The sequence below is a fragment of the Phalacrocorax carbo genome, chromosome 7 (assembly GCF_963921805.1).
Source record: "Phalacrocorax carbo chromosome 7, bPhaCar2.1, whole genome shotgun sequence".
Lineage (NCBI taxonomy): Eukaryota > Metazoa > Chordata > Aves > Suliformes > Phalacrocoracidae > Phalacrocorax > Phalacrocorax carbo.
The window spans coordinates 11,674,891-11,694,265 of record NC_087519.1 but is presented as its reverse complement, the minus strand read 5'-3'; the positions used below and the strand labels follow the sequence as shown (position 1 = coordinate 11,694,265).

The following is a 19,375-nucleotide window of genomic DNA, read 5'->3' as shown; positions in this document are numbered from 1 at the left end:
TAACTCAGTGCTTTACATCTGATAGCTGGAGCATTTTTGTTTGTGTGCTAGGATATCTGAAGCTCAATCTGGCTCAGAGCTACAGTGTACAAATTTCTTGCCATAGTGAACTGTTGTGGTTTTGTTTTTTTTTTCAAATACCTGGTTACTTGTTTGCACATTAAATTAACTGCAAAGATTGCATGTGCCACCAAGCAATTTAATGAATACATTCACTTCATTAGTGTTCAAAGTTTTTGAAAGGTCACTTGCTGTTGAATAACTCCAGATGCAAATAAGCAACCTTTTGTGTGCATGTTTCCATACCTACAACATTTTAAAAATCTGTTATGAAGAGGAAAATTGCCAATTGATTCTAAAAAAACTTCAAAAACTGCTGTAAAGTAAGAAAAAAGGGGAAAAGGATTTGCCTTTCTGAGTGTCTCTACAGAGACTTGACAGGCAGCAGCGCCTTGCTTCAGTGACTTTCCAGTGAAATACCCCTTGGGAATGTGTCTAGACTAAGCAACAGTCTGTGGGGTGTGGGGTGGTGGGGTCAGATTATGTACCCTGGATGAGTGTGGTGGGTTCAGGGGACTGGGACAAAGGCTCTTCTCCTTGCTAAACTAAAGTAACTAGATAAGATTTTTGTCAGGCGAAGACTAGGTATCAGTGCTGTTCCCCTTGTTACATTTTCCCATTCTCTCCCGGATTAAAGAAAATGCTCCTTAAATGAGTGAGGCCAAGTCCTTCAAATAAGTCCATTACAAGCCATTTCAGAGGTGAGAATTTTTGCTATTCCCCACTGAAAGTATTTGAGGTTTAGATTAATCTACATTCTCTGTCTTTTTTTAATGGAGTCTCAGGTACTGCTAAATTTATTCTCCTTTCTTAGTGGTCCAGCGGGCTCGGGATTTGATATTTGTTTTGCTGTAAAACCATTTAAAGGAGACATTTTAAGAAAAGTACCTTGTGAAGATTCTGTAAAGTCCTGTTTTCTGAAATGTGAACTTAAAAAGATGTTAAATGATTTGCTTTTTATTTAAAGGTCTATCAGAACAACAAAACCCTCAGAAAACACAGTCATTATTGGTGTAGTACGCAGGTAATACTCATATCTTTACTTTCACGTGTGATCAACATGACGTAAATCTTATCACTGTAAAATTAAATACTACATTAAAAAACTTTAATTAGAACTTCTTACTGTGCTAGTGGTAATGTGTTATACCATATAGATTTTCACCATCCTTGACCACAAGATTGGAACAGGATTTTTGATTTCTAGTTTTTACTAAAGAGGTCCTTCTTTGGATTTTGGGGTTTTTTTTGTTTGTTTGTCTTTTCCTCTGTCTTGATCACTGCAGGCTTTTGGAGTATGTTTCAAACAACCTCTGCAACATCATGTACAGAACTGTGGAACTGCCTCATAGATCTGTATTTTTGTATTAATAAAAATAACAGTTTGGACCTTTCTTGATCTGTCTGTCAGTCTGATTAATCTCAGCACAAACAGGAGATCCGTTGAGTTACAAAAAAAAAGATACAGAACAATTTGAAGTAGAAGTTTTAAAAGTAAAATAGACATCTCAGTAAAGCAGTGTATATACCTTTTTCTCCTACTCCCTCTGAAAACATTACTTATATATCATAAAATAATGTAAAAGTAACAAAAATACCATGTATTTAACCTGAAATGAAATAAATGGAAGATAATTTCCTCAAAGTACAATTTTGGGAATGTCTATTTCTCAGAAAGTACTTCTTCTGAAAACAAGTTCTGAGGTATTGAAATTTCTCATTAAAAATCCTGTCTTCCATTATCATCTCTAGTGAAGAGAACACCCTAATTAAACATTTCAAGGGATTCCATTGTGAATGTCATCTTCGATGTTTTTATGTCAGGAAGTCTTCTGTCTATGTAGCCATTGCTTCTACAATCAGAATTGCCTCTCATCAGACTAACACAAAAGAAAAGTGGGGAAAAAAGGAGCTACAGAGCAAACAGCAACTCAAGAGCTGCTTCATGCACATCAGAGAGAAAGACACCTGTGGTTCAGTGGGCCAGCAGTTCCTTTCAGAAGTGAGGAGAGCTTGGAAGCTGGGCTTGCTAACTTCCAATTACGAAGTTGCTCAAAAGGGTTTTTTCCCTGCCATTAATTTTTGTCTTTTCAAAATGTTTGCATTGCGTGTGGGGACAAGATAATAGTCCCTTGCAGTGACAGTATCTCAGAAGCTTGAGTTCTCAAACTTTTCAGATGTGTCTACTATCCCTATCTACTGAAAACTTCAGAAGTGAGTTTGCCTTCCACTGTGACTGAGTTGACTGTGTCAAGCTCCCATGTGCTAAACCCAAGCATTCTTGAGTCACCATTTAGAATTTCACAGAGAACTTTCACACATTTCCTTTCTTGCTGCAAGAAGCATATTTATGAAAAAGCCTGACATTTAGCCAACAGCATATGGAGGGTCTTCTTCATTTTCCTGCCGTTCAGTTCGTGGTTTTTTGGCCTTCTTTTTCCCCTGCATAATGCCTGCCATCTTTCTTTGTGCTTCTGGGAGGAAGCATTACCAGATAGCTGGCATGAGGAAGATTTTTCTGACAGAGATTTTTCTCTCTCTGCTTAATCTTATGCAAACCTTGTACTTTAGTAGGCATCATGCTCTTCATGCATAAGAAACAAGTGCACAGAAAACAAAAAGAAGAGGTGCCATAAGATCCAAAATTTCACACATAAATAAAAGCTATTCTGCCATCTACTAAACCAGACCATCTTCCATCTGCTCATTTACAGAAACCTAACATAATGGCCTTTCTTCCAGATTCCAGCCATACATTCACATATGTTGGAGTCTCTTTTAACAGTATAGCCAAGTTTTTAAAAATTATTCCTATATCTCCTTTTAGAAGTATGTAATCCCAAAGTGACCTACTAGAAGACGCTGGGTTGGCAATACTGGAAAATCCATCCTCATTCAGGAATCTTGAGTTGCCCACTTAAGATTTGGTACACTCAAATAACAAGTTATTTCTTAGAACTTTGGCCATATAGACTTTCAAGTGCATCTTTGGCTAAGCACAGCATAAACAACAAAGAATCCATTACCAAAAAAGAAGGAATAGTACAACAATCTAGCTAAATAATTTGTTTTCCTGAAGGATTAGTTTTTTGTGATGCAAGTAGCTCATTACACGCAAAAAGAAAAAGAACATTTTGGCTTAGCCATGCCAAAGATGAAAGCTTATAAAACCCACAAATATTGTTTTATTCATAGATCCTGTAAGGATCCAGCCATATTAGCCTTTAATGTGACATCTGGGGTACAGGTATTGTGAAATTGGGTCTCAGTTGATTACAGAAATGATCTCTGACTTTATCGTCCTTCTTTAAAAGGCATGCTGATCGTGAAGAGTCATCAGTATTGCCCCTGATCTCTGCTGGCTTCACAAGGGTATGTATGTATTATACTTCACTAGGTTGCTGTGACATTTCGAAATTGTCATGCAAGAAACTATCTAGAAGTTTGTCTGTCAGCGACTGTTCGTGTCTGTAATCCAACCTGTAAATCTTGTTCATTCTTCTCATTCTTATATATGTATTCTTTTATATATATATATTCTTATATACATATAAGATTCTGAACTACCATACAGCAGTAGAATTAGAATAATGCTGACTAAGTAGGTGGACATTCTCAGGAATATAAGAAGTGGTGCTGCGACTTTTCTTCTTTATACATTTATTTCAAAGTAAGTATATGATGTTCTGCTTGAAAAGTTGACAGTGACAAAATTGACTAGCAACTGCAGCAGAGCCAGAGAGCAGCTTGCAATGAACAGCAGAATGTGCTGTGGGAAATCTCTTCTATTAAATGCCAATTCACATCTGTAAACACGCTTCAAACACTGTCAAGTGCTATTATCTATTGTTTGGAGGCACCTGTAATATATTACATTGAATCTGTTCCTTGGCAACTCTTCCAGTTAAGCAGGAAAGGTGCTTATTAGTGTGTCAGTTAAGTGGATTCCTCATTGCATTAAGCTGACAATGGAATAAAAATGTGCATGATTTACAGTGTGATTCAGAGTATTTGGTTGCATGCTCGACAGATTTTTTTTACTATCCCATCACAATCCATTTGCACCTATTTGCTTCTTTGTAGTAAGGTCCTAATACAGGAAATGCTAGAGCCTGAAAATAACCGTACTTATATGTACAGTGTCATTCCAGGGGGCACATAAGTAATCTGACACAGGTTCTGAATTATTTATGGATCAGAGCCTTGGAGATGGGTCTAATGGCAACGCATAGAAAATTTTGTTTAGCAGCCTTGATGTGGCTTTTCTTTGATAATCAATCCTCCCTCCCAGCCTATCAATGTCTGTGGCACTTTGGCATGAACAAAGATTTTAACGTTCAGGCTCAAATCTAGTAAATATGAGATGTTTTTAAAAAAACATCACAGATACTGAGGTCATTGTTATATGAGCCCCAAAATGAATAATTGTATTCAATGGCTGGTATATTTGTCAGGAAGTTTTGCTTTCTTCTATGTATACAATTTGGGGTATCAGCAATTGGAAACGCATAATAATCTCAAATTTTGATGACTTGAGACACAATGTTTTCACTGTTATTTTAAATAAGTAGATTGAAAGCATTAACCGTTACAAGTAGATTATTTTATATATTGATCATGCTGACAATCACAGAGAATAAACAGAATAGATGAACCTCATTGCCAGAAGGATCTGTCACCTTTTCAAAATGCAGTAACCTGGAGAATTCTACTAGTCCCAAAAAATAATCTCATGTTGCTTGTGTTACAACATGTTCATTTTTGGCATGTCTACTACTTTTTAGTTCTTTATCAAGCAAAAGAAAACAAGAGATTCATACCTTTGAGTACAGAAATGTGTATTAATGAAATATTTCTAACCTTTTATTTGCAGAGATATGTAGAAAATTCTAATATAATGGCCTGTTACAATGAGTTGATTCAGCTGGAATTTGGAGAGGTGCAGGCACAATTCAAACTAAGGTAATTATACCAAAAACATTATCAACAAAATATGCCAATTCAGCCACATCCTTAAACAAATATTTATTTTACTGTACTGAGGTTAATTAAAGAATGTCAGTTAGCTGAAGAAAGTACATCAATCATTAAAGTACAGCTTTATTCAGTGTGGAGTTGCAGTACTTTATTGTCATATACAATAAGAATTACGTGGATTAAATTTAATCAGAAGCCTTTTTTTTTTAATTTTTGTCTCCAGGGCGTGTAATTCATTATTTACAGCATTAGAGAAAAGTCAAGAAGCCATTGAGATCACAAGTGAAGACCATGTAATACAGGTTTGTTCCAGTTATTTTTGCAAGTACAGAAAATTGCTTTGTGGACTGACTGTATTTTATTTCATTGATGATTACATTTACTCTTTCTTACAGTACAAGAATCTCACCTAACTTAATGGTTCTAAGAAGATGGGAGAGAGTTTTGCTGTAGAGTAGAATTTTCTCCCTTTAAAATATCTTGCATAAATCAAGTTGATTTTGAGGGATATTTTTGTTTCTGAATTAATAAAGATTTACTCTCTTGTTTTTATATTTTGTAATGATTCTTTCATATCATAAATTAATGCAGCCACTGGCTTGCATGTATTCTTTCCAAAAATATTGTATGTTAATTTGATGGTCTTGAAAAGCAAATCTAATTGATGTTCTATTTAAAGAAAGGTAATATTTCTTTTTCTTAAATCTGATACTGTTTGATGCATCAGAATTCTTGAGCCAGCCATTTTTAAATATAATCTCATCTTAAAAATTTCTTTCAAAAGGGAAAAGAAATTGTGCTTAGGTTTGCAATCCTGAAAAACATAATCTTTATAAGGGATTTAGTTCCATCCCTAGCTATGAAGGTTGTGAGGAGTGATTTTGTTATCAGTATAGCTTGAGTCTAATCCTCTAGGAGTTATAACATACATATAAATTGTACCCTCTTGACCCAGATCTTGACAATGGCAATTTCATTGAAGGATGTGCCTTCTTTGTCCCTTTTGCAAAAATACAGAACACATCCTGAAGTTGTTTTAAATATGTGTTTTCAGACCAAATTTTGTCCATCTGCTGACAGCCCTAGAGTATGAGAGAACCGACATGTGCAAGAGTCCTGGAACTCTGTCAGGCAGGGCTTTCTCAAATAGCAGGGAAACCTTTTGGCAGGAACCTTTAGTGGGGAATGTTTAGGAGCAGAGGGCATTCAGTGGCACCTTTTTAATTTCTCTCATATTGAAACATTGTAAGTTGTGAGGCATTCAGATGCTGTTATGACAGGACCTGTGTCTGTAACTCAGCTAGCGAGAGGGTCATGAAGGTGTGGGCTATGGGTACCAGTCTTCAGTTTTGTTAGGCAAGGGCTACAGCATTGCAGTGAAATGCAACATTCAGTTCAGAGAGAAAGTTGCTTTATTAGATTCCACTTCTTCCAGTCTGCTTGGCTGGGCTTTGCTGGGACAGGGGAATGGTGACGGTTGGCCCTTACACACAATAAGATGATGAATTTGTCAGTAGATAAGGTTATTATTTCTATGCTATCCCACCATCTAATTTGCAATTTTTAGGAACACTGAGATAGGTTTGAGGTTTATAGGTTTGAGAACTGACAGAGCTAATTTTTCAGGAATTTATGTTGTCTATCTAAACTCTGTGGATATGTAATACTCAGCTGTTTCCATAATTTCCCTCTCTTTGCTTACATGCACACACTCTGCACAACTCTTCTAGCATGGACATTCATGTTTTGCTTCACAAAGAAAAAAATGTAGGCATCTCTCAGGAGTAGTGCATACAGAGTTTTATTTCAGGGTGAGAAAGAGATCCCTTGGATTAGCAAATACAAAAAAAAAAAAGATTCTGTTGTGCTTTAAGTATTCTGTTGAATGGTTTTTTGTTTGTTTTTATTTCACAGTATGTCAATCCTGCTTTTGAAACAGTGATGGGCTATCAAATAGGTGAACTAATAGGAAAGGAATTAACAGAAGTGCCTATAAATGAAAAAAAAGCCGATTTCCTAGATACTATTAATTCCTGCATTAAGATAGGAAAGGTGAGTAATGGCATTGTATCACTTACCATTTGCTACATGTAAAAGTTATTATTGTCCAGGGATGACACATGATGTAACTTGCAGCTTCACATACACATACCATTTGCATCTTTTTTACTCAAACAAGAAGAGGAAGTAAAAAATGCTCATTTTGTAAGGGCTTCTTTCTCTTTTCTTGCTTGGAAGAGCTACATGTTTTATGAAAATAAGTGACTTGCTATGTTTCTTTATAATATATGCTGTATGTAGTAAAAGGTGTGGGAATACCAAAGAGAAATGGGATGGATGCACATGTTATCTTGTGTGATGTAAATGAGAAAAGCAGCATGTTGAAGTATTTCAGCATGAAAAGTGGAAGCTGATTTGCAAGTTCAGAATGTGAAAATATCAAAAGAGACATCTGCAATATCACTTGAGAGTGATCGGCAGTGTCAGCTGCCAGCTGCCAATATCTTTTATTCTCTAATGACATGGGAGCTTCTAATGGGTTTTCATTAGAAATGTTTGTTGCACCAAGAAAGTGCATGAGGAGGTGCATCTGGCATCAAGGGAGGTCATTACAGAGAGACGTTACTGTTTTTCTGGTAGCTCCATGATGTTCCTTTGGGTCTGTTGTGGCTGTAGTGTGAGAATCCGTCTAGGAGCTTTCATTTGCATTTTGATGATGATGATAAATGCTTCTGGGGTCACTGAACATGTCATAGTACCTTATAGGAAGAAAATCTTGAAGGTTACACAAAAAGATTTGGGAATGGTGTGTTTGTAGGTGCGTCATGGCCCATGCTCAGACCTGAGTCAGGATAGCTAGTTGGGTCATACTGACTGTCTGCAGGGAAGCAGCATGTTGTTGACACAGAGCAGGGAGATGCTGAAATGAATCATGGTACTCTGTCTATCTAGGCAGTGATGCAAAAGCACCGATGCAAAATTGTCATGATTCATACCCTGTAAATCAGGGAACTAACACAAGCATTCATCAACAAAAGCTACACCCTAGCTGTGTGCAGATTGCATGTGCGTTTCAACAAGAATGTATCACTCATTTCTACATGTATTGGCCTTTTGGAAGAGATCCCAGCAATAGACAATAGCTTGGGTTATGGTACTTCACACCTCTGTTGCCTGACCAAAATTATTTCAGTAAATGTGTGTAATACGAAACTGATATTAGGAGAGAGTACTTATTAAGTTATAATTCGAATACATTAGATGTGTCAGGCTTTAAATCTACAACATCAATTCTCAAGATATAAAGTGATCAAATTTTTAATATTTAGTGTGCTGATAAAAATGTCTTTAATAATGGAAATATATTTTATTATATGAATTATAGAAATATAACTGTAATCTATCTCTTTCCTTGCACTTATTTTACTCATGGCTCTAGGGCTTCCAACTGTGAGGGTTAATGAAATACTACTTACTTAAACTTGTCTGTCTAGAACAGCTGTTCTAGATGGATATGTTCTGTTTACGTGTTTTTTGCATTTCCCTTTGGAACATTTTATAGTATGCAATCTATGTGGCCTTACATTTACATATTAATAGAAAAATGAGTTCCAAATTAAATCCTTACAGGAGGTATTTGTGAGTAGAGGTTAACTGTGCGGAGCAACCTTTGAAATACTGCAGCGTTTTGAAGGTGCTCTAGTTTGAAAGTTTTGTGTCAAGATGTTACAGCATTTTCAGACGTGCCTCATTTTTGTCTGGATCATTCTGGCATGGTCTGTATGTTGTTTTCAGGCTTGTGATTTCTTTATATCCTAAATTTAAAAGACTGCTTCCCTTTACAATAGGCTATATGGTGGCTACTGTAGGATTATAGCATACTGAAAAAGCCAATTGTCTACTATTGTGATATTCTCCTGTCAACAGGCTTGGCTTTTCTGTTTTGAACAAACATGGTAATACAACAAAAATAATAGAAGGCAAGATTTTCTGACCTTTAGAAAAATGTAGGCTGTATAAAATCTACCTCTAGTCTTTAAATGGAATTCAGGAGGATGATCTCTTGTAGCATTTACCCTCTCGTGCTGAAAAACATAGTGCTGTGAGCAAGTTCAGTATATCCAAACAAAAGTTCATAGGCATTATATACAAAAATTGCTAATTGCATGGTACATAGGGATTCTTGGGTCAGGATGTTATTTCTCTTAGCAAAAAAAAAAAATCTCTGGAAGTTAATTTTTGTTACTACAGCTGGCTGTAATTTGCAAGAAGCCAGCGTTATTGAAAGGCATTTTCACCCATCCATACTTGAGGAGTTAAAAACCAAGTTGTACTTTCTTCATTCTTCTGTTTCATGATGCAAATTACATCCATTAAGATGAAATGTGCAATTCTGACTGGAATTCTTGCTGCCTCTGATCTCTGAAGTTTGACACAAAGCTCTTTATCTTAGTTTTGCTTTTTCTGAAGTGAGATGGATAGCTATTGATGAATCAGACAAGACATGCAATTCCTCTTACTCCTTGGGAATTATTTGCAAGATAGCTATCTTTACAGAGGGACTGGGAGAGCGTGATCGCTCTATGATAAAGGTCTATGGCAATTCCTTCCTAACGGAGCCTTCCTTTCAGTGAGATTGTTTTCATGGCATCTTGTGTTTATTTTGGTTTGCTCTGTTTTCTACAAGTAGCTTGCTGAACTTCAATTTCTAGTGGAAGAAGCCCCAATCTAAAAGGAAGGCTGAATTGAAGGATTACTTACTATGCATGTGTGTGTTCAGTGGATAGATGTATGCCATGGCTGCCTTAATGAAGTTTGAAACCTCAGTGTTGATTCACTCTATCAGGGGTGAAACCACTTTTTTAACTGTGTATGGTAGTTACTCTGCGTTCAATCCCAGCACATAAGGCCATGCAGAAGTGACTGATCACTGTACTTGTGTGGCTGTAATGTAGACATAACCGTGAGCTTGACTGACAGCACGTCTTGTGAAGTAGCTCTTCTCTGTTGGATTGGTGACAGAGGCTCTGTGAGAGAGCATATGGTGTTCTTAAAATATGTTTAAGTAATGTCCCTGGGAGAACTTCAACTACCAGCAGGAGTTTGGCTTGGACCTCCTATTTCTCAGAATTCTGCTGACCTTTTCCCTCACACATTTCTTGCCACAGTTTCACAGGTTTTAGAAATTCACAAGTTGAAAAATCAATCTGTTGACTAAGATGAGCACATTAGTGAATAACCTCTCTTGAAAAGGATGCACTTTCAATGTGGGAATTATCCAATCTATACCTTATGGCTTCACCCTTTTGTGCATATTCCAGGTTTATTACCTGGGTTAGAGATCGATTACTCATCTCTGCCTCATCCTGCTTGTCAGGAAACAATTGATATGCATACTTTTAATTATGAGAGCATTGAATTTTGTGATGTTTGCTTTACCTTCATTTATATTCCTCATGCAGTTCACAGAAGATATCATGCTCACTTCACAATTTGTTATGCACAGTTCTTTTTTCTGACAGATCCTCGGAAAAGCCTTTCATAATTTTTTCTGCCCAGCCTGTCACCATGCAGCTCTCTGTAGGCTGGAGTCTTTATTTGCTGGCTCCATCAACATAAATGCAAAACTGTTCTCACTGTAGCTGTGCTCTGGCCTGCTTGACTGCGACATCTGTCAGACTAACATATATAAATACATATCATGTACCTCATTAAGGTATTTTCACATACATTTGTACAATTTGATCTGCAGTCTGTTGAACTTAACTGTAAGGCAGCAGTTGACATGGGTAATTTGTATTAAGTTAATATGCAATATGGAATCAATTATTTATTAATCACTTGGTATTTATTAGAGGCCCTGCTCAAAATATGCATCTATTAAAAAAGACACCAACAACTATTCTAGGGATGGATATGTGTAGGCAAGATTGTAAATCTTGTCAGCTGCCAGGTTTCAAAAGACCGGCTCTGTTAGAAGGTTACCGGCCTCTGTGCTGCTGCCAGAAGTGAAGTGGGGAGACCCAGGGCTCACAATTTTTTCTTTCCGTGAGTTTTCCTAAATAGGCCTGTGAGGGGGCAACTCTAATTGAGACACCACATGCAAGGGGAGACCCAGGGAGGTCTGTCAGTGTTGTGGTATATGTCTTTGCTGTGGTATTTGTAGCACAGTTTGAGAAGCAGCAGCAGCGTGGTGAGGGAATTGGGAGGGAGCAACAAGTACAGGGCCCATGCCCTGGCATATGTTGAAGCTAGGTTTAGCCATGTCTGCGTGCATCAGCGTGGGAGCTCTCCTACTTCACAGCATGGGTGTGGGCTCTGCTGCAGGGAGGTGGTTTGGGGCTGGATGTTAGACCATGGTGGTGCCTTCTGGATTTAAATTCTCTAAATAACAGAAGTGATTGTTTTAACAGTATTTCATTTAAAAGCATGCTTAAACAATTGAGAAGGGACTTTTCCTGAGTCTCACTGAAAGAGAAAATGAGGTTCTGCACTAGAAAGAAAGAAATGTCGCATTTCCAGAGGAAAAAAAAGATTTCTCACTGCACAATGAAAAATTTTTTCCCCATTTTTGAGTTTTATCAAGAAACAATTATACTGGCAGTGACAATCTGATACTTCAAAAATTGTCTACTTAAATGTGATCCTGAAACCAGAGTGCTTTTAGAGGGGAGGTCAGCAGATGGGAAGCAGAATCCAGTAGCTATTCTACTAGGCTCTTTTTGCTTTAAAAAAGCCAGGATAAATCTCTGCCGCTTTCTGAGACAGAACTGGCAGTGTGGAAAGTAAATGTGCTAGGATACCAAAGTGCTTTAGTCACAGATATATTTAATGTTAACCAGTGATAAGTCTTCCCAACTCTACAGGAGAGACGATACAGTCCAGAAATGAAGGTGGACAGGTCAGCATAATGGTTTCTCATCGGCCTTCCTGTCCTGTGAGGAGTCAACACAGTCAGGGAGAAAGTCAGGCAGGTCAGCGTAGCAGTCCCAGACATGTGCTGTCTGGTCCGGGGGCAGGGCAGGGGGGTGCCCTGCACTGTTAGAGCCTCTGGGGGACTCTTGCTCCAGGCAAAGGGCTGGTCCAAGCCCCTGCTCTTGACAGCATCTTTGCCAGGTCTCCCCCCAGTGACCCCCAGCACCACTGAGGCAGGACCAGTGGGAATATGTGATTCTGATTCCCACAGCACCTGAGGTTCGGCTGTTGCTGTCAGGGCACTCAAAGGCTGCCCCTCTGGAAGTTCTCTGTGCATTGGCAGCAACACAGTGACCTACAGGTTAGTTACAGGGTGACCCATAGGCTAGTTGCAGGGGAGAAATTTGAGGGTTAGCACAGTTCAACTAGCCCTGACTGGTTTTGTATTGTAAGACAGCTTTCAAAGAAAAAAGGTATGAAGCTACAGCTTCTCTTCCTGTTTTGTCTGAACTTCCTTCCTTTTTCAGGAATGGCAAGGAATGTACCATGCGAAAAAGAAAAATGGAGATAACATACAACAAAATGTGAAGATACTACCTGTTGTCGGACAGGGAGGGTAAGTATGAAAGCTAAGGTGGTGATTTAGGTCTGAAGCAAGGCTTTCAGCAGACATTGGATTCTCCTGTTACTGAGTATAAGGGAAACATGCAAGGAAGGGAGCATCAGACCTCTGCATGTAATTCCTTGGGGCAAAATCAACTTTACATGCTGTGTGCAGGGAAAATGAAATTCTCCCCAAAAAGGAGCCAAAGATCCACATGTGCTCACTTGTGACTCTTACTCTTCTAATACGCCCTAAAGTGCAAGGGCACCCTTCTCTCTTTCTGTGTGCTGTGTTGGGACCACCAGGACCTACATCCTGTTCCACTGTGCACCTGTGCTATGTTCCTCTGTATTCACCTACTAGTGCCCGTTGCCAAGCGTCTTTATGTGATGAGGTTACTGTGTGCTTTGATCCCAGTCAAAATTCAAGCACGTCTTGATTTTTGTGCAACTTCCACTTGGTAGAGCATTCAGAGCACACAGGTATATGTTAGTTATCCGTACCTTTATGATGAGTCCTTCTATACTATATTGGGAAAGAAAGTGGATCGGGTTGCATGCCGTAGTAGTTTCAAAGCCCTCTCAGGCAAAACAAACATTAATTAAAAGCACACCACATTATCTTCCAGACTAGGCTGAGACAATTGTTTAGAAAGGTGCGTCTTCATGAAGGAAAGGCTAAATGCAGCTTCTTCATGCAGTTACTTCCTAAAAAAAGTGGGTTTGGTTTGTTTCATCCCTGGAAGTAATTAATGTTCTCTATTCTCCATCAGTAGAGTAAAAACATATTTTCAGCTTAAGATGCCAAACTTGTAAGACCAATATGTATTACATACATTGCTACTTATAGAACAACCTACGCCCATTTGAAGCTAGCTCAGAAAGTTTCCTGGCAATCAAGGGTGTAGTTTCCAGTTTGATTGCTCTGTCCCTAAATCCTATGGAAGGTTTTGATTGTTGGACTGCATTGCTGCATGTTTTGCATTTATATCATACCTGAAACGTCCTATGGTAGCCCAGAAGAAGCTGGGCAGGGGACAGAGAGAAAGAGGGGGAGACAATCTTTGCAAAACATGCTTCCATTTTGTATTCCCCATCACATGCAGAACTGTGGGGGTTTTTCATTCCCAGTTGAGCCTTCCTGCCAGAACAGGATTCTTCCTATATTAATTTGTTGCTCTTACCCAATCTGTGTATCAGCAGTGCATTACAGTGAGGTTTGGATGGGAATTAACATGTTGTTTTTTGCCTACAGAAAGATTAGACACTATGTGTCAATTAGTAGACTGTGCAATGACAACAATAAGGTAAGTTAAAATAGTCCTATGCTTGCTTTAGTTTGAGTGCTAAATATTACAAAATAATGGGAAAATTCTAACTGGATTTCTCATACTAAATTGTAGGCGGAGAAGACATGTGAACGTGTTCAGGCTGAATCTCAGACAGGTATGACGCATCTCTTCTGTCCTAATAAGCAGAGAACGTAACTAGGGAAAGAATAAAGCCCATTGTTAGTGATCTGACTGAAAACCACAGATGCCCAGGACAGTCTGAACAGTGCTATTTAGCTAGCAATAAGCTGGGAATCCAGTTCAAAAGGCAGGAAAGTAAATACAAGCCCTCTCTACCTGCCTCATTTGTTTTAGAAGTGATATAAAGCAAACCACCCTTGAAAATGTAGTAATAGGACCCTAACTTGGTATTGTGGGATACACTGCTGGCTTCAGTGTCACATTTCAGTTGTAGGTAGTGGATCCCTTTGACAAAATTAGAAATAAGAAGGATGCTGTCTAGATGTCATGTTGTTGTGGCTGGTCTATAGCTAGTGGCATGTATGTTTGTATTGCTTTTAACTGTATTGTGGGATATTTGCATGTGGATGGAAATGAGGATGACCAACACTACCATTCACCCTCATCCCAAATATCAACAGTTCAGTTACAACATCCTTGGCAACCATGCTGCAGGTGCTTGTTAATTGTAGCCTTGGTAGCACAGGTTGTATCTGCTGGAGTCTATAAGGGACCTAGGATACATGGCCTAGTTTGCTAGTGTGTAGTCTACTTTTGTCCACCAGTTCTTTGTGGCAGTTCTTACTTGAGTGAGCTCAGGTGTGTTGCACAAATTGTATTTACAGTTAGAATTGTGTCACTGTGTCAAGAAAGCAACTTTTTCCTCCACACTGTTAGATCCCTTCTGCAAAAACACTTAGGCATGTTCTGCCAGAGAGTGTGACTGGGTTCATGACAGTGTAATTGGGCGAGAATTTAAAAAGAAGCTTTCATTGGCTCTCATCTGCTGAAGCATTGTGGATGTCACTCAGCTGCTATCAGGCTTCCTCTGTGTTTCAGTTCCTTTAACATACATCTTAGGCACAATATATGTAATTGTACAATATCATTTTCTCCACAGATATTCAGACTTGCAGACACAAAGACAGGAGGAAAGGATCACTAGATGTCAGATCCACAACGTCACGAGGGAGTGATGGTATGGTAAACACATAGATATTTCTGATTTCTATATATATTCAGATTTTTATGTGCATACATACATACACATACAAATATAGGTAAGCATCAATGTGTATATATACACATACACACACACACACGAATAAAAGAGTAAGTCATCAATTCATGAACAACTTTACATTTGTCAGCCCCATTTTTCTTCTCTTGAACTACTTTGAGTCTTTTTTTGGAACTGGTAGAGAACAGAAGGCTACCATCCTGCAAGGAAGACCTTAAAAGATACAACACAGATATTTTCAAGTACAAACAGCAAACTCTAAACCTAACAGTTTATTACGTTTCTTACCTCTTCTCTTGATAAAAGTATGAAGATAATTTTTAATGAATTTTATTTTATTTTCACTGTGTTGTGTTTTCCTTCATTAGATCACCCCAAACTTGATAGCCAAGTCACACGTACAAAACTGTTGCTGATACTTACATGATTTTGTTAAAGCATACATCATTACAGTCTAGGCAGCATACACTAGTGAAACAAGGAAGTACGTCTGTGGCAGTGAGAATACAATCATGCTCCAGTATAGCAAAAATAGCATTGATTCTTTTTCTTAAGAGATGCTCAGCACAAAGAGTAACAGATATGTGTCTGCATTTTATAGGTAGCACAACATAATTACACAGAAAAATCCCATCTTGGCCTTTTCTCTACAGAACCAAAATTGCTAAGTGATATAAAATATTTGTTTTTCAATTTCCAATGAATGATAGGCCAGAACCTCTGCTGTTTTAATTTGGATTAGCTATTTTCACTTCAGAGGAGCTTCACTGATTTACCTCAGCTTGGAAGCTGACTCATTATGACTTGTCATGTTGCATTAGGCAGCAGCAGAAGATACATCTGTAATAACCTAAGTGCAATAGTTACCTACCTGTGCCTGCCAGTTTATACACACACACATCCGTATAGACTTTTAACTGAGTTTTTAACTTAATGTTTTAATTAGTTAAAATAAAAAAAACATGGCCATGATTTTGCCAGGCTGTTACAGCTACTTACCTCTAATGTGGGATAACAGTAGTTCAGCAAGCATTTCTTTGTACCTGTGTGTCCTCAGCATAACGAGCATGTGTATCATTCTGTAGTAGATTGCCTCTGAAAGGGACAGCAGGGTAAGCAGTTCAGAAAAATGAATCAAGATTTCTTGGCTCAATCCTCCTGTCATGCCTTGTTGCTGAAATCAGGATACAAATTCTGCTTTGTTTTCCACATAGGCAGCTCACAAAGGCGGCACTCTTCTATGGCCAGGATACATTCCATGACTATTGAAGCACCCATCACCAAGGTAATGTGCTGTTGTCACTAGCTGTTGTCAGTTGTGCTGTACTGGCATACTGGGGCACAAGGCTCCAGTACAGCATCCAGACTGAGGAGCAAGGCAGCGCTAGCCTCTGGTACAACTTCTTCCCCCATTCCACCTGCCCACTGGTGGAGCTCCAAAGAGCCAGATGCTCTGAATTAAGTCCTCCCAAGCCTGCTTAGTAGAGAGCCCTCCATGTGGTCAGCCATTGCATGAAGCTTTTTAAGGACTTTTGCCTATGTGAAGGAGGGGCTAGAATTCCTCCTTCTTACTTATGCATTGTAAACTGCCTTCTGAAACCATACAAGGATTTGGCAAAAATCAGCTCCTTAATAAACTGAGAGAGGCAAATGGGAGAAGGTTATATTAAATCAATTCAGAGACATTTTGAGGCTGTGCCTTGAATGGGAAAGTCATTAGTAAGACTGCTGTCTTCAAGGCTGCGATCTTGTTCCCAGAATCAGTAGCAATCATCAGTGCTTTAGTAACATCCCTTTCATTTTGATTCTCCCACACATGGATTAAAGTTGTAGCTCTTGTTTATTTGCTGTGAGTTTTCCATAGTAATTGATGAGTGTCTCTTGCTCTTTCTTAAATCACTTCTAAATTCAAAACATGTCTAATGCTAAACCAGGTAATAAACATCATCAATGCTGCACAAGAAAGCAGTCCCATGCCAGTTGCTGAAGCTTTAGACCGGGTTTTGGAGATTTTAAGAACCACTGAATTGTACTCTCCACAACTGGGGACAAAAGATGAGGATCCACATACAAGTGACCTCGTTGGAGGGTTAATGACAGTAAGTACATACTGCCACAAACAGCTGTTTAATGTCCCAGTGCCTGATTTTCCCAGTTACTCGATCTTTATCATCTGGCACGTGTTTTGCCTCTACAATGCCAAATTTTCAGGAAAAACTGCACATCTCTCTTTGTGGATGTTTTTTCCCCTACATTAAGAATGTAGCTCTGAAAACTGGAAGAAAATTGAAGCGTTCGTTTTGCTAGAAATGGAAAGGAAAACCAATCATTTTTTCAATGTGATTCATTTTAGAAAGGTCTAGATGGGAGACAAAGGAAGAAAGATAGCCAGACACTTGTTTCTATTAATTAGGATTAGAATGGCATGTTTCAGGGGCTTTTCTGTGTATAGAATGTATGTGTTTTCAAAAGAATGCAAAATATATTTTTTGTTGTGATTTCTTGGATTATATTTGTACCCATAGATGCTCACAGAAAGATCAGAGTGCTTTGAGCTAGAAACATGAATTAAAACACAATCATGCTCCACAGAACTCATAATTTAAATAAATAGGGCAATAAAAAGACTGAAGGCGGCATGTATTATGTTGGTATGTTATGAAAAGAGGAATGGGGGCATTGGAAAAAGCATTGCACCCAAAGTTGAACAAAGGGTATGTACTGAAGCAAGAATTGTACCCAAACCTTCAGAGCCTGGAGTCTGACCCTCCTGATAATAACTAGATGAACTTGGATGAATGTTTCCTATGCCTTAAAGGGTATGTGTTCCCATTAGTCTGTAGATTGCATATAAAAGGCTACCCCAGGAAAAGATTTGACAGTGTGTTGGATGCAAAAAGGCTCACAAGATGTGAGCTTTTCAGAGATGTCTCTGGGCTATTATCATTTCATGCTGTAACTATCAAAACGCCTTTGCAGTATCTATCAAATCTTCAAGCAGTTTACATATACTTTTGCCTTTTAAAATATGGCAGCAAATACCTAATCAGGAAGAACGCACGAGAGACTTCAAGAATACCAGGTGAAGACCTGAATGGTTTGTATAGGGTTTGAATTTACTAGCTCAGTAGACAAAATATATTCTTACCTTAACTATAAAAACATAGGAAGAATATTGATGCATATAACCATTAGAGTCTCAACGTTAATCTTTTCTCCTGCTGAATACACATAGTCCATAAAAACTCAACTGTCTTCTCCTTTTTGTGGATTGTTGATTCTCACATAGATTTGTATTCTGACTGTATCCCAGAACACGTAGGTAACAATACTACAAAACACAAAATCCTTACTAAAAATAAAACAAGGGCAATTTTATGAAAAAATAGAAAAGCTGAGAAAATCCATTTCAGAGCATAAGGGTATATGGTATAGTATGAGTTTTAAATTATCTGGGAGATACATTTTTCCAGCTAAGGGTCTGTTGAAAACAGAATCATATTATTCTATTTCATGTTCAGAAGTTATGTCTGAGTAGGGGAACAAGTAGTAGGTTATTGGATTTGAACTCTCAAGCAGAATTCATGATGGGAAGGGCATTTGGAGTTCAAAGATAGATTTTCCAGATAGAATTACACCTGCTATTTCAACTCTTTAAAAAACTAATATTTGATTCTGAATGATAGACAGCATCTGATGGACTAAATATTGGTGTTATAGCAGTGCTATTAAAAAGTCACTGAGCCAGTTATAGGAGTAGTACTCCCTTTCCTTTTAAATCACAAAACTCCAGACTAATTTACTTACAAATGTGAAAATAAGAATGAGATATAACAATTCTTTTAAGTGCAGACTTTGCATGTTCAGATATAGCATCCATATTTACTTCTGCTCTACTTTGGGTGCATAACATTTTTAGTAAGGTGCTTGCAGAAAGATTTTTTTTTTAATAACAGGTTTTTTACATCATGGGATAAACATTAATGTGCAGTAACTAACAGCTGTATACATCAAAAGACCAAGCAGTATTTGGGCCCCAGCATTTAGATTAGCTGAAAAGTAAATATTAAATATATCATCCTGTTAGTTTTAATCCTTAGTCTCAGTTTGCACATCTAGGCATCATGCCAGAATTAAGCCTAGGAGGCACTGAATTGGAGAAGAAACAAGCATACGTTCTTGTTTGATAGAAGGGAAGCCTCAGAGTAATTTGTTGTTCTGCAATCCCAGAAACAAATCATGAGATTCTTATGCTGCTGAGGTGACCTGACCTGCCAATACCAGGGGG

The 19,375-nt window shown here is 38.2% G+C and overlaps 1 protein-coding gene across 5 annotated transcripts in view; it reads left to right on the top strand.

Annotated features, from left to right (window-relative positions):
* The window catches only part of PDE8A (phosphodiesterase 8A), a 160,670-nt gene that overhangs the window by 125,127 nt on the left and 16,168 nt on the right, over nucleotides 1-19,375 (top strand). For all 5 annotated transcript variants that reach the window (XM_064456317.1, XM_064456318.1, XM_064456316.1 and 2 more), the window contains exons 4-14: nucleotides 1,028-1,084; nucleotides 3,375-3,432; nucleotides 4,934-5,022; nucleotides 5,261-5,339; nucleotides 6,952-7,089; nucleotides 12,480-12,568; nucleotides 13,811-13,862; nucleotides 13,959-14,001; nucleotides 14,968-15,045; nucleotides 16,302-16,372; nucleotides 17,022-17,186. In XM_064456317.1, coding sequence (XP_064312387.1) covers nucleotides 1,028-1,084; nucleotides 3,375-3,432; nucleotides 4,934-5,022; nucleotides 5,261-5,339; nucleotides 6,952-7,089; nucleotides 12,480-12,568; nucleotides 13,811-13,862; nucleotides 13,959-14,001; nucleotides 14,968-15,045; nucleotides 16,302-16,372; nucleotides 17,022-17,186 — 919 coding nt within the window. The remainder of the gene's footprint in view (nucleotides 1-1,027; nucleotides 1,085-3,374; nucleotides 3,433-4,933; nucleotides 5,023-5,260; nucleotides 5,340-6,951; nucleotides 7,090-12,479; nucleotides 12,569-13,810; nucleotides 13,863-13,958; nucleotides 14,002-14,967; nucleotides 15,046-16,301; nucleotides 16,373-17,021; nucleotides 17,187-19,375) is intronic.